The sequence below is a fragment of the Amblyraja radiata genome, chromosome 5, assembly GCF_010909765.2.
Source record: "Amblyraja radiata isolate CabotCenter1 chromosome 5, sAmbRad1.1.pri, whole genome shotgun sequence".
Lineage (NCBI taxonomy): Eukaryota > Metazoa > Chordata > Chondrichthyes > Rajiformes > Rajidae > Amblyraja > Amblyraja radiata.
Genome location: NC_045960.1, coordinates 106,957,852 through 106,971,016, shown reverse-complemented (window position 1 = coordinate 106,971,016; position 13,165 = coordinate 106,957,852). Strand labels below are relative to the sequence as shown.

General features: G+C 48.6%; 1 protein-coding gene across 1 annotated transcript in view; it reads left to right on the top strand.

Moving 5' to 3' along the window:
* The first annotated feature begins 754 nt into the window (after nucleotides 1-754).
* LOC116973784 overlaps nucleotides 755-13,165 on the top strand; it is a 61,854-nt gene continuing 49,443 nt past the window's right edge. The window contains exons 1-2 of the mRNA XM_033022091.1: nucleotides 755-1,296; nucleotides 10,704-10,812. Coding sequence (XP_032877982.1) covers nucleotides 809-1,296; nucleotides 10,704-10,812 — 597 coding nt within the window. The 5' untranslated portion in view covers nucleotides 755-808. The remainder of the gene's footprint in view (nucleotides 1,297-10,703; nucleotides 10,813-13,165) is intronic.

Sequence of the window (13,165 nt, the reverse complement as noted above, 5' to 3'; positions counted from 1 at the left end):
CTGTGACCACTATAAGATCACCCCCCTCCCTTCTCTCCTGCGCTCCAATGAATGGAGCCCCCGCCTGCTCCACCCCTCTCTATAGCTCAGACTGGGTGGGTGGAAGTTAGGCAGATAAAGCAATTATAATCAAGGAAATGTAACCCAGCATCTGCAGTCCCTCCCCACACACGGCGATCAACTAAAACCGAACTGGACTGAGATGGACACAAAATGCTGGAGTAACTCAGAGGGAACAGGCAGCAAGCGAGCATCTCTGGAGAGAAGGAATGGGTCCCTCCAGAGACGCTTGCTGCCCGTCCCACTGAGTTACTCCAGCATGTTGCGCCTATCTTCGTTGCAAACCGGCATCTGCAGTTCCTCCCCTGCACACTCTTGAAAGTGAACTGAGACGTGGCAGTCAGTCAGTCAGTCAGTGTGTGTGTGTTTTCGTTCAGCGCTGGCAGGTCGGTGGTCATTAGGACCCGTTATAAACCTGCCTGCCGGCTGTCAGTCAGTGAAATCCCAGCACACATGATATCATGAACGCACCAACTCAGCGCTTACTCACTGTCCGCGCTGTCCGACCCAGGTCTCGGCTGTCTGGAGATGTTGGCTTAGTTTTGATGGTAGAGTTATTTGTTTGTAAACCGGACCGGGGCAGGGGCAGGGGGAGGGAGGAGGGAAGGGGGTGACTTTTCCTGATTTTTTTTTTTTAAACACTAACTGATGGAGGGATCTCTCTCTCGCCTTGCTCTGGGCTGGCTCACCTTCTCTCCCCCGACCGGGCGCCGCTGCTAGATTTGTGACCGAGGAAGGGGGTGTATAGATGGAGAGCGACAATGCAAGTTTGTGGGAGACCCTCCTCTGGGCTCAGCCCACCTGCGGCGAGTGGAAGAGCGGGGTGGAGGGCTCGGTGTACCAGCTGGCCAACGTCTTCTTCACCCTGGGCTACATGGGCGGCAGCGGGCTGGTGGGACTGCTGTACATCAACCTGCTCCTGGCCGCCGCCTTCCTCTGCACTTCCATCTGGGCGTGGACCGACGTGTGCGCCGCCGATATCTTCTCCTGGAACTTCGCCCTGGTCGTCGTCTCGGCCGTGCAGCTCGTCCACGTCGCCTACCAGCTCCGCAGCGTCTCCTTCCCCGAGGAGCTGCACAACCTGTACGCCGCCGTCCTCCAACCCCTCGGTGTCCCACTGGCCGTCTACAAGAAGTTGGTCACTTGTTGCAGCCTGGTCTCGCTGGACAAGGACCACTGCTACGCCATGGAGGGGAAGACTCCCATCGAAAGGCTCTCGCTCCTCTTGGTCGGGAGGTAGGTGGTAGCTGGGAGGTAGCTGGTAGTAGGTGGGAGGTAGAGAGGTCGTAGGCGGGAGGTGGAGGAGGTCGTAGGTGGGTGGAGGAGGTCGTGGGTGGGAGGTGGGGAGGTCGTAGGTGGGGGTAGGGAGGTTGTAGATGGGATGTGGGGAGGTCGTGGGTGGGTAGGGAGGTCGTAGGTAGTAGGTAGGGAGGTCGTAGGTGGGAGGTGGGGGAGGTCGTAGGTGGTAGGTAGGAAGGTCGTAGGTGGGAGGTAGGGTGGTCATAGGTGGGAGGTAGGGAGGTCTTAGGTGGGAGGTAGGGTGGTCATAGGTGGGAGGTAGGGAGGTCATAGGTGGGAGGTAGGGAGGTCATAGGTGGGAGTTAGGGAGGCAGGTAGGTGCGAGGTACGTAAGAGTGGTAGGTGTGAGGTGGTGGTAGGTAGCTGGTAGGTAGGGAGGTCATAGGTGGGAGGCAGGTAGGTGCGAGGTACTGCGGGAGGTGGGTGGTAGATGGGAGGTAGGGAGGGAGGTAGGTGGTAGCCAACTAAATGAGCCATAGTTCAAGAAGGAACTGCAGATGCTTGAAAATCGAAGGTTCAGACTGAAGAAGGGGTTCGGCCTGAAACGTTGCCTATTTCCTTCGCTCTATAGATGCTGCCTCACCCGCTGAGTTTCTCCAGCATTTTTGTCTACCTTAAATGAGCCATAGATTTAGTTTTTCGTCATGTGTTAAAAATATCCATTGACTTGGCCTCCACAGCCGTCCGTGGCAAATAATCCCACAGATTCACCACCCTCTGACTAAAGAGATTCCTCTTCATCTCCTTTCTAAAGCTACTTTGTGGCGCGTTTGCCAGTCGGCAGAAAGACACTACACGGTTAAAGGGCCTGTCCCACTTACGCGACCTTTACAGGCGACTGCCGGCACCCGTCATAGGTCGCTGAAATTTTCAACATGTTGAAAATTCAGCGGTGACCAGAAAGACGCTACGAGTCTTTGGAGACATCTCACCACCATAGGAGACCTCTCACAACCAAAAAGCCTATGGTCGTGGGATGTCTCCAAAGATTCTTAGGGTCTTTCTGGTCGCCGCTGAATTTTCAACGTGTTGAAAATTTCGGTGACCTATGGCGTGTGCGTGCAGTCGCCTGTAAAGGTCGCGTAAGTGGGACAAGCCTTTTACAATCTAGATGTCCACAGTGCACAGATACAGGATGAATTATCTACAGGCCCCCAAACAGTAGCCTGGAGATAAGGCGCAAGTTGAATCTAGAGTTAAAATTGGCATGTAGCAAAGGTAATGCTACGGTGGTTATGGGAGATTTCAATATGCAGGTAGACTGGGAAAATCAGGTTGGTACTGGACCCAAGAAAGGGAGTTTGTGGAGTGCCTCCGAGATGGATTCTTAGAACAGCTTGTACTGGAGCCTACCAGGGAGAAGGCAATTCTGGATTTAGTGTTGTGTAATGTACCAGATTTGATAAGGGACCTCAAGGTAAAGGAGCCATTAGGAAGTAGTGACTACAATATGATAAGTTTTAATCTACAATTTGAGAGGGAGAAGGGAAAATCAGAAGTGTCAGTATTACAGTTGAGCAAAGGGGACTATGGAGCCATGAGGGAGGAGCTGGCCAAAGTTGACTGGAAAGGTACCCTAGCAGGGATGACAGTGGAACAACAATGGCAGGTATTTCTGGGAATAATACAGAAGGTGCAGGATCAGTTCATTCCAAAGAGGAAGAAAGATTCCAAGGGGAGTAAGGGGTGACCATGGCTGACAAGGGAAGTCAAGGACAGTATAAAAATAAAAGAGAAGTATAACATAGCAAAGATGAGCGGGAAGCCAGAGGAATGGGAAACTTTTAAAGGGTAACTAAAAAGGCAATACAGGGAAACAGATGAGGTACGAAGGTAAGCTAAAGAATATAAAGGAGGATAGTAAAAGCTTCTTTAGGTATGTGAAAAGAAAAAAATAAGTTAAGACAAATGTGGGACCCTTGAAGACAGAAACAGGTGAATTTATTATGGGGAACAAGGAAATGGCAGACGCATTGAATAGGTATTTTGGATCTGTCTTCACTAAGGAAGACACAAACAATCTCCCAGATGTACTAGTGGCCAGAGGACCTAGGGTGACGGAGGAACTGAAGGAAATCCACATTAGGCAGGAAATGGTGTTGGGTAGACCGATGGGACTGAAGGCTGATAAATCCCCAGGGCCTGATGGTCTGCATTCCAGGGTACTTAAGGAGATGGCTCTAGAAATCGTGAACGCATTGGTGATCATTTTCCAATGTTCTATATTCAGGATCCGTTCTTGTGGATTGGAGGGTAGCTAATGTTATCCCATTTTTTATGGGATAACATTAGGGACAGGGAGAGAGAAAATGGGGAATTATAGACCAAATTAGCTGACATCGGTGGTGGGGAAGATGCTGGAGTCAAATATAAATAGACAATAGGTGCAGGAGTAGGTCATTCGGCCCTTCGAGCCAGCACCGCCATTCAATGTGATCATGGCTGATCATCCCCAATCAGTACCCCGTTTCTGCCTTCTCCCCATATCCCCTGACTCCGCTATTATTAAGAGCCCTATCTAGCTCTCTCTTGAAAGATGAATTAGCGGCACATTTGGATAGCAGTAACAGGATGGGTCCGAGTCAGCATGGATTTACGATGGGGAAATCATGCTTGACTAATCTTCTGGAATTTGTTGATGATGTAACTAGGAAAATGGACAAGGGAGAGCCAGAGGATATAGTGTACTTTCTGGACTTCTGGACTTTCAGAAAGCCTTTGATAAGGTCCCAAATAGGAGATTAGTGGGCAAATTTAAATTAAAGCACATGGTATTGGGGGTAGGGTACTGACATGGATAGAAAATTGGTTGGCAGACAGGAAACAAAGAGTATGGATTAACTGGTCCCTTTAAGAATGGCAGGCAGTGACTCACGAGGTACCACAAGGCTCGGTGCTGAGACCGCAGCTATTTACAATATACATTCATGATTTAGATGAAGGGACTAAAAGTAACATTAGCAAATCAGCGGTGCTGGCTCGATGCTGCCTCCTGCACCTATTTTCTATTTTCTAAATTTGCAGATGACATAAAGCTGGGTGGCAGTGTGAACTGTGAGGAGGATGCTATGAGAATTCAGGATGACTTGGACAGGTTGGGTGAATGGGCAGATGCATGGCAGGTGCAGTTTAATGTGGATAAATGTGAGGTTATCCACTTTGGTGGCAAGAACAGGAAGGCAGAATATTATCTGAATGGTTTCAAGTTAGCAAAGGGGAAGTACAACGAGATCTGGGGGTCCTTGTACATCAGTCACTGAAAGTAAGCATGCAGGTCCAGCAGGCAGTGAAGAAAGCTGATGGCATGTTGGCCTTCCTAACAAGAGGAGTTGAGTATAGGAGCAAATAGGATGTTCTGCAGTCCTAGTGGGACCACACCTGGAATATTGTATGCCGTTTTGGTCTCCAAATTTGAGGAAGGACATTCTTGCTATTGAGGGAGTGCAGTGTAGGTTCACCAGGTTAATTCCCGGGATGGCGGGACTGTCAAATGTTGAAAGAATGGAGCGACTGTGCTTGTATACTCTGGAATTTAGAAGGATGAGAGGGAATTTCATTGAAAAATATTCTGTAAGATTAAGGGACTGGACAGGCTAGAGGCAGGAAACATGTTCCCGATGTTGGGGGAGTCCAGAACCAGGGGCCACAGTTTAAGAATAAGGGGGAAGGCCATTTAGAACTGAGATGAGGAAAAACTTTTTCGCCCAGAGAGTTATGAGTCTGTGAAATTCTCTGCCTCAGAAGGCAGTGGAGGCCGAATCTCTGGATACTTTCAAGAGAGCGTTAGATAGATGTCTTAAAGATAGCGGAGTCAGGGAATATAGGGAGAAGGCAGGAACGGGGTACTGATTGGGGATGATCAGCCATGATCACATTGAATGGCGGTGCTGGCTCGAAGGGCCGAATGGCCTACTCCTGCACCTATTGTCTATCGTCTATTGAAGAGAATAATGGATATTTTCAGTTCATGGGAGCAGAATTAGGCCATTCAACCCATCAATTTTATTCCGCCGTTCTATCTTGTCTGATCTATCTTTCCCTCTCAACCCCATTCCCCTGCCTTCTCCCCATAACCCCTGACACCACTACTAATCAAGAATCTGTCAATTTCCGCCTTAAATATATCCATTGATGGCCTCCACAGCTGTCTGTGGCAATGAATTCCACAGATTCACCACGCTCTGACTAAAGAAATTCCTCCTCTCCCTTCTAAATGTCCGTCCTTTTATTCTGAGGCCTCCGGACATAGACTCTCCCACTGATGGAAACATCCTCTACGCATCCACTCCATCCAGGCCTTTTGTTGCGTGCTTCCCAGTCAGCGGAAAGACAATACATGATTACACTCAAGCCTTGCACAGTGTACAGACACAGGAAAAAAGGAATAACATTTAATGCAAGATATCCGCGGATCTCCAATGAGGTAGATAGTAGCTCAGGACCGCTCTCTGGTTGTTGTTAGGATGGTTCAGTTGCCATAGAGTCTACTCATACACAGCACGGAAACAGGCCCTTCGGCCCAACTCGTTATGCCAACCAAGGTGCCCCACCTTAGATGGCACTCCAGTCCTCAAACAACTTCACTGGCTTCCCATCTCCCACCGGATCACCTACAAAATCCTGATCCTCACCTACAAAGCCCTCCACCATCTGGCCCCCCCATATCTCATTGAACTCCTCTGCCCCTACCAACCCTCACGGTCCCTCAGATCCACATCAGCCGGTCTCCTCTCCATCCACAAGTCCAACCTCCGCAGTTTTGGGGACAGAGCCTTCTCCAGGGCAGCTCCCAGGCTCTGGAACTCCCTCCCCCAACTGATCCGCAATTCCGTGTCCCTCACCATCTTCCAGTCCCGCCTCAAGACCCATCTCTTCACCTCTGCCTATCCTTAGCCCCACGTCCCCCTCCCTTTTCATCTGTGCATTAATTGCCTCATACTGTGTTTTGCATTGAATTCTGTCTTTACTTTGTGTACTAGTCATGTCTCTACTATTTATTTCATTCCCCTTACATGTTTTTCCTCTACTTGCTAAATTTTTGTAAAGTGTCCTTGAGACTCTTGAAAGGCGCCCATAAATAAAATTTATTATTATTATTATTATGGTCCCATTTGGCCCATATTCCTCTAAACCATTCCCCACGTGTGTCTGAGAAAGAGAAAGAGTTTTAAAATAACTACCTGCTTGCGTTTCACCCGCCGGAGCCCCGAATTGCTGCACGGAATAAAACAGATCGGATGAAGCTAGGTGTGAATTTGTGGCGACTATTCATTTTGAGAATGTTAGAATAGAGAGCAGCACAGCACAGGACCAGGCCCTTCGGCCCGCAATGTACCGGACATGATGGCGTTAAACTCTTTCCGCAGAGTCAGACAATGGGGGGGAGAAACAGGCCCTTCGGCCCAACTTGTCCGTGCCGACCAAGATCTAAGTCAGTCCCATTTACCTACTTTGGCCCATATCCCTCTAAACCTCTCCCGAGTAGTACGGGTGTCAGGGGTTATGGGGAGAAGGCAGGAGAATGGGATTAGGAGGGAGAGATAGATCAGCCATGATTGAATGGCGGAGTAGACTTGATGGGCCGAATGGCCTAATTCTGCTCCTATCACTTAATGATCTTATCCATGTACCTGTCCAAATTTCTTTTAAATGTTGTTATTGTACTTGCCTCAAACACCTCCTCCGAAGGATTCCGACCCGAAATATCGCCCATTACTTCTCTCCAGAGATGCTGCCTGACCCGCTGAGTTACGCCAGCTATTTGTGTCTTCAGCCTCTGAAAACTTGTTCCACCCTATGTTGGAAAAAGTTGCCCCTCAGGTTCCGATTAAGTCTTTCCCCTCATTTTAAATCTGTGTTCTTGATTTGCCCACTCGGGGTAAAAGACTCTGTGCATTCACCCCTCAGCTATTCCCCTCATGATGTTGTACGCCTCTATAAGATCACCCCTCATCCTCCTGCGCTCCATGGAATAGTACCCTAGCCTGCTCAGCCACTCCCTATAGCTCAGGCTCTCGAGTCCTGGCTACAGCGAATGCATCGTAAATAAATGGCCTGATGACCTCATGAAAGGCACCTCCCAAAATAATTAAATCACAAGCAATCTGCTTGTAGTGGATTGATGAGGCATTCGCTACCACTTGGTTTCTTATTTTCTCCGTTTAGACAATAGACAATAGACAATAGGTACAGGAGTAGGCCATTCGGCCCTTCAAGCCAGCACCACCATTCAATGTGATCACGGCTGATCATCCCCAATCAGTACCCCGTTCCTGCCTTCTCCCCATATCCCCTGACTCCGCTATTTTTAAGAGCCTTATCTAGCTCTCTCTTGAAAGCATCCAGAGAACCTGCCTCCACCGCCCTCTGTGAGAAAAACTGTTTCCTCGTCTCCGTTCTAAATGGCTTACTCCTTATTCTTAAACTGTGGCCCCTGGTTCTGGACTCACCCAACATCGGGAACATGTTTCCCGCCTCCAGCGTGTCCAAACCCTCAACAATCTTATATGTTTCAATAAGATACCCTCTCATCCTTCTAAACTCCAGAGTGTACAAGCCCAGCTGCTCTATTCTCTCAGCATATGACAGTCCCGCCATCCCGGGAATTAACCTTGAAAACCTACGCCGCACTCCCTCAATAGCAAGAATACTTTTATTGCAATTACAACAACTGCATAGTTTCCAGAATTGCAAGAGAAACTTGGGATCTCAGCATTATCCCATCATATGTCGAGTGATACTGAGAAATGTTGGTGTCGATAGTAGGTTGGGTCTCTATTCCTTGGAGCGCAGGAGGATGAGGGGTGATCTTATAGAGGTGTACAAAATCATGAGAGAAATAGCTCGGGTAGATGCACAAAGTCTCTTGCCCAGAGTAGGGTAATCGAGGACCAGAGGCCACTGGTTTAAGGTGAAGGGGAAAAGATTTAATAGGAATCTGAGGGGGTAACTTTTTCACACAAAGTGTGGTGGGTGTATGGAACGAGCTGCCAGAGGAGGTGGTTGAGGCAGGTACTATCTCAATGTTTAAGAAATACTTGGACTGGTACACGGATAGGACAGGTTTAGAAGGATATGGACCAAACTCAGGCAGTGTAGATGGGACAGGCTGGCCGGTGTGGGCAAGTTGGGCCGAAGGGCCTGTTTCCACACTGTATCATTCTATGACTTATGATATCACAAATATAGGCAATGTCGGTCGGTGAGTCCTCAGTATTATAGGGCGGATTTTCAGGTGCAAAGTTTCAGAGTGGGGCAGCAGGATATAGGCCCTTCAGCCCACTGTGTTCCTGCCAGCCAACAGGTACCTATTTATACAAAGTGCTGGAGTAACACAGCGGGTCAGGCAGCATTGCAGGAGAACATGGATAGGTGACGTTTCGGGTCGGGACCCTTCTTCAGACTGAACGCAAGATTCCGCAAGGGGGTCTTTTGGTCTGAAGAGGGGTCCTGACCTGAAAGACCGCCTGTCCATGTTACTCCAGAGATGCTGCGTTACTCCAGCGCTTTGTGTTCTCCAGCATCTGCAGTTCCTTGTGTCTCCACTTTACACCAATCCCATATTCCAGTTGTCGACACTTAGAGTCATAGTCACAGAGTGATACAGTGTGGAAACAGGCCCTTTGACCCAACTTGCCCCGCACCGACCATCATGTCCCACCTACATTAGACCCACCTGCCTGTGTTTGGCCCATAACCCTCTAAACCTGTCCTATATAACATTCATTATATATATTATAAACGTATTCATTCATTCATTCATTCATTCATTCATTATCCACGAGAATGACAAATAAAGGATCTAAGTCTAAGTCTAAGTCTATCCATGTGCCTGCCTGAATGTTTCTTTAAAAGTTGCGATAGTCCCTGCCTCAACTACCTCCTCCAGCAGCTCGTTCCATACACCCACCACTCTTTGTTTAAAAAAAATTACCCCTCAGGTTCCTAATAAATATTTCTCCCCTCACTCTAAACCTACTCTTATTCTGGGTGCATTTACCTGATCTATTCCTCTCATGATTTTGTACACCTCATCTTTCTTTGTTCCAAAGAATAGACTCGCCTGCCATACTCAATATCCTAAGGGTAAAGAGGGTCAGAGACACAGGCCTGAGGGGCAGACGCTTCCCACCGAAGTTGCCTGACTTTAGTTTAGTTTAGTTGATAGAAAGTGCGGAAACAGGCCCTTCGCCCCACCGAGTCCATGTCGACCAGCCACCCTCCGTACACTAACACTGCCCCTGCACGCGCTAGGGACAATTTGCAGTTTTGCCAAAGCCAATTATAACCTACAAACGTCTTTGGAGTGTGGGAGGAAACCGGAGCACCCGGAGAAAGCCCACGCAGGTCACGGGAAGAACGTACAAACTCCGTACAGACGGCACCTGTAGACGGGATCGAACCCGGGTTCCTGGCATTGAGGGCAGAAACTCTTCCCACCGTGCTTGCCTGCTCTAAATGCGGCCTCACCAGTGTCTTGTGTAACTGCGACATGGCCTCCCAACATCTGCACTCAATAGTCCAAGGGGGTCATATGGCCTTTATAACAAGAGGAATCGAATATAGGAGCAAAGAGGTCCTTCTGCAGTTGTACAGAGCCCTAGTGAGACCACACCTGGAGTATTGTGTACAGTTTTGGTCCCCTAATTTGAGGAAAGACATTCTTGCTATTGAGGGAGTGCAGCGTAGGTTTACACGGTTCATTCCCGGGATGGCGGGACTGTCATATGGTGAGAGAATGGAGCAGCTGGGCTTGTACAGGAGTTTAGAAGGATGAGTTTAGAAGGATGGAGTTTAGAAGGATGAGAGGGTATCTCATTGAAACATATAAGATTGTTAAGGGCTTGGACACGCTAGAGGCAGGAAACATGTTCCCGATGTTGGGGGAGTCCAGAACCAAGGGTCACAGTTTAGGAATAAGGAGTAAGCCATTTAGAACGGAGACGAGGAAGCACTTTTTCTCACAGAGAGTGGTGAGTCTGTGGAATTCTCTGCCTCAGAGGGCGGTGGAGGCCGGTTCTCTGGATACTTTCAAGAGAGAGCTAGATAGGACTCTTAAAAATAGCGGAGTCAGGGGATATGGGGAGAAGGCAGGAACGGGGTACTGATTGAGGATGATCAGCCATGATCACATTGAATGGCGGTGCTGGCTCGAAGGGCCGAATGGCCTCCTCCTGCACCTATTGTCTATTGTTAGGAGATTCAGAGACTTGGACCTGAGGGTTAGGAGCTTTCCACCGAGGTCGTCGGGCTTGTCGAGCGTTGAAGCAATCTCTGCTTTGATTTCAGACAGCGGGCGTGCGCTTCGTGTTGATGACACCTAATCTCGCTTTATTTCTTCGCAGGATTCGGGTGACGGCCGACGGGGAGCTTTTGCATTATATTTATCCGTATCAGTTCCTCGATTCGCCTGAATGGGACTCACTCAGACCGTCGGAGAATGGGATATTTCAGGTGAAATGAGATCCACCGACTTATAGACAATAGACAACAGGTGCAGGAGCAGGCCATTCGGCCCTTCGACCCAGCACCGCCATTCAATGTGATCATGGCTGATCATCTACAATCAGTACCCCGTTCCTGCTTTCTCTCCATATCTCTTCACTCCGCTATCCCTAAGAGCTCCACCTTTTAGTGGGAGCTAACTGGCTAGCACGCAAAAAAAAAAAAAATGCTTTTCACTGTACCTCGGTACACGCGGCAATAATCTAAACTAAACTGAACTGAACAAGAGCGATCTTTCAAGGTCAGGGCACCATAAACAACACACGAATAACACACAGTCATAGAGTGATACAGAGTGGAAACAGGCCCTTCGGCCCAACTTGCCCACACCCACCAACAATGTCCCAGCTACACTAGTCCCACCTGCCTGCGTTTGGTCCATACCCCTCCAAACCTGTCCTATCCATGTACCCATCTGTTTGTTAAACGTTGGGATAGTCCCAGCCTCAACTACCTCCTCTGGAAGTTTGTTCCATAACCTAACCACCCTTTATGTGAAAAAGTTACCCCTCGGATTCCTATTAAATCTTTTCCCCTTCACCGTGAACCTATGGTGATGCAGATTAATAAAAATGCCAAACTAATCTTATTCATTAGGACACAGCAGTGCAGCGGTAGAGTTGCTGCCTTACTTGAGTTGAGGGCTAGACTTGCGATTGAGTTTAGTTTATTGCCACGTATAACGAGGTCCAGTGAAAAGCTTTTGTTGCGTGCTAACCATTCAGCGGAAAGAAAATATAATCAAGCCATTCACAGTATACAATCGAGCGTTCGTCGGTGTGATTACACGGCCAGAGGTTACAACCCCAGAGACCCGAGTTCTGCCAGTGTGGAGTTTGCACGTTCTCCTTGTGACCTGCGTGGGTTTTCTCTGGGTGCTGTGGTTTCTGCCCACAGTCCAAAGAGTCGCACGTTTGTAGGTTAGCTGGCGTCTGTAAATGGTCCCAAGTCTGTAAGATAATGCTAGTGTACGAACGGTCGTTAGTCTACACGGACCCGATGGGCCGAAAGGCCTGTTTCCACACTGTATCTCTAAACTAAACAGACACATCAGTTAGTAAATTAAAACCGATTACAATGACTTTAATTCTCACTTCGTTCTCACTCCCCTGGTACGATCATTGGAAAGTGAGTTCTTCTTATAGTCACAGATGAGACTTGAAGAGATAAAAGTGTTTTCTTGTCAAATGTACCGAAATGGAACCAATAAATACTGAGTTCAGTTCAGTTTATTGTCACGTGTGTCGAGGTACAGTGTAAAGCGTCAGCAGAAAGACAATACACCATTACAATCGATCCATTTACTGTGTACAGATGCATGATCAGGTTTAGTGCAAGGTAAAGCCAGTAAAGTCCGATCAAAGATAGTCTGAGGGTCACCAGTGAGGTAGATGGTAGTTCAGGACTGCTCTCTAGTTAGAACCAAGGAACTGCAGATGCTGGTTGACAAAAATTGCAGAGTGCTGGAGTAACTCAGCGGGTCAGGCAGCATCTGTGGAGAACATGGATAGGTGACGTTTCACAGAGTGCTGGAGTAACTCAGCAGGTCAGGCAGCATCTGTGGAGAACATGGATAGGTGACGTTTCACAGAGTGCTGGAGTAACTCAGCAGGTCAGGCAGCATCTGTGGAGAACATGGATAGGTGACGTTTCACAGAGTGCTGGAGTAACTCAGCAGGTCAGGCAGCATCTGTGGAGAACATGGATAGGTGACGTTTCACAGAGTGCTGGAGTAACTCAGCAGGTCAGGCAGCATCTGTGGAGAACATGGATAGGTGACGTTTCACAGAGTGCTGGAGTAACTCAGCGGGTCAGGCAGCATCTCTGGAGAACACGGATAGGTGACGTTTCACAGAGTGCTGGAGTAACTCAGCGGGTCAGGCAGCATCTCTGGAGAACATGGATAGGTGACGTTTCAGGCTTCAGACTTCTACTTTCGTGTCCTTATGCTATATCATGGCTCGCCACTGCTGTACACATCCTTGCGCTATCGGAGTGTTAAATACAATGTCTGCAGTAGTGCATGGATTATCCAGCAATGGGGGCTGCAGTGAAGGGCCTGTCCCACTGTACGAGCTCATTCAAGAGCTCTCCCGAGTTTAAATAAAAATCAAACTCGTGGTAATTACGTAGAATGTACGTCGGAGCTCGGGACATCTCTTAGCGGCTCGTAACGCTAACGGCAGGTACTTGGGAAACCCATTGTCGCCCTTGACCGCCCGACCCCGCTTCGCAATCGGTCTCCAGTACAGCCAGTGTTCATCATCACCTGGTGGTCAGCGCTCTGTTGCTGGGATGTGCC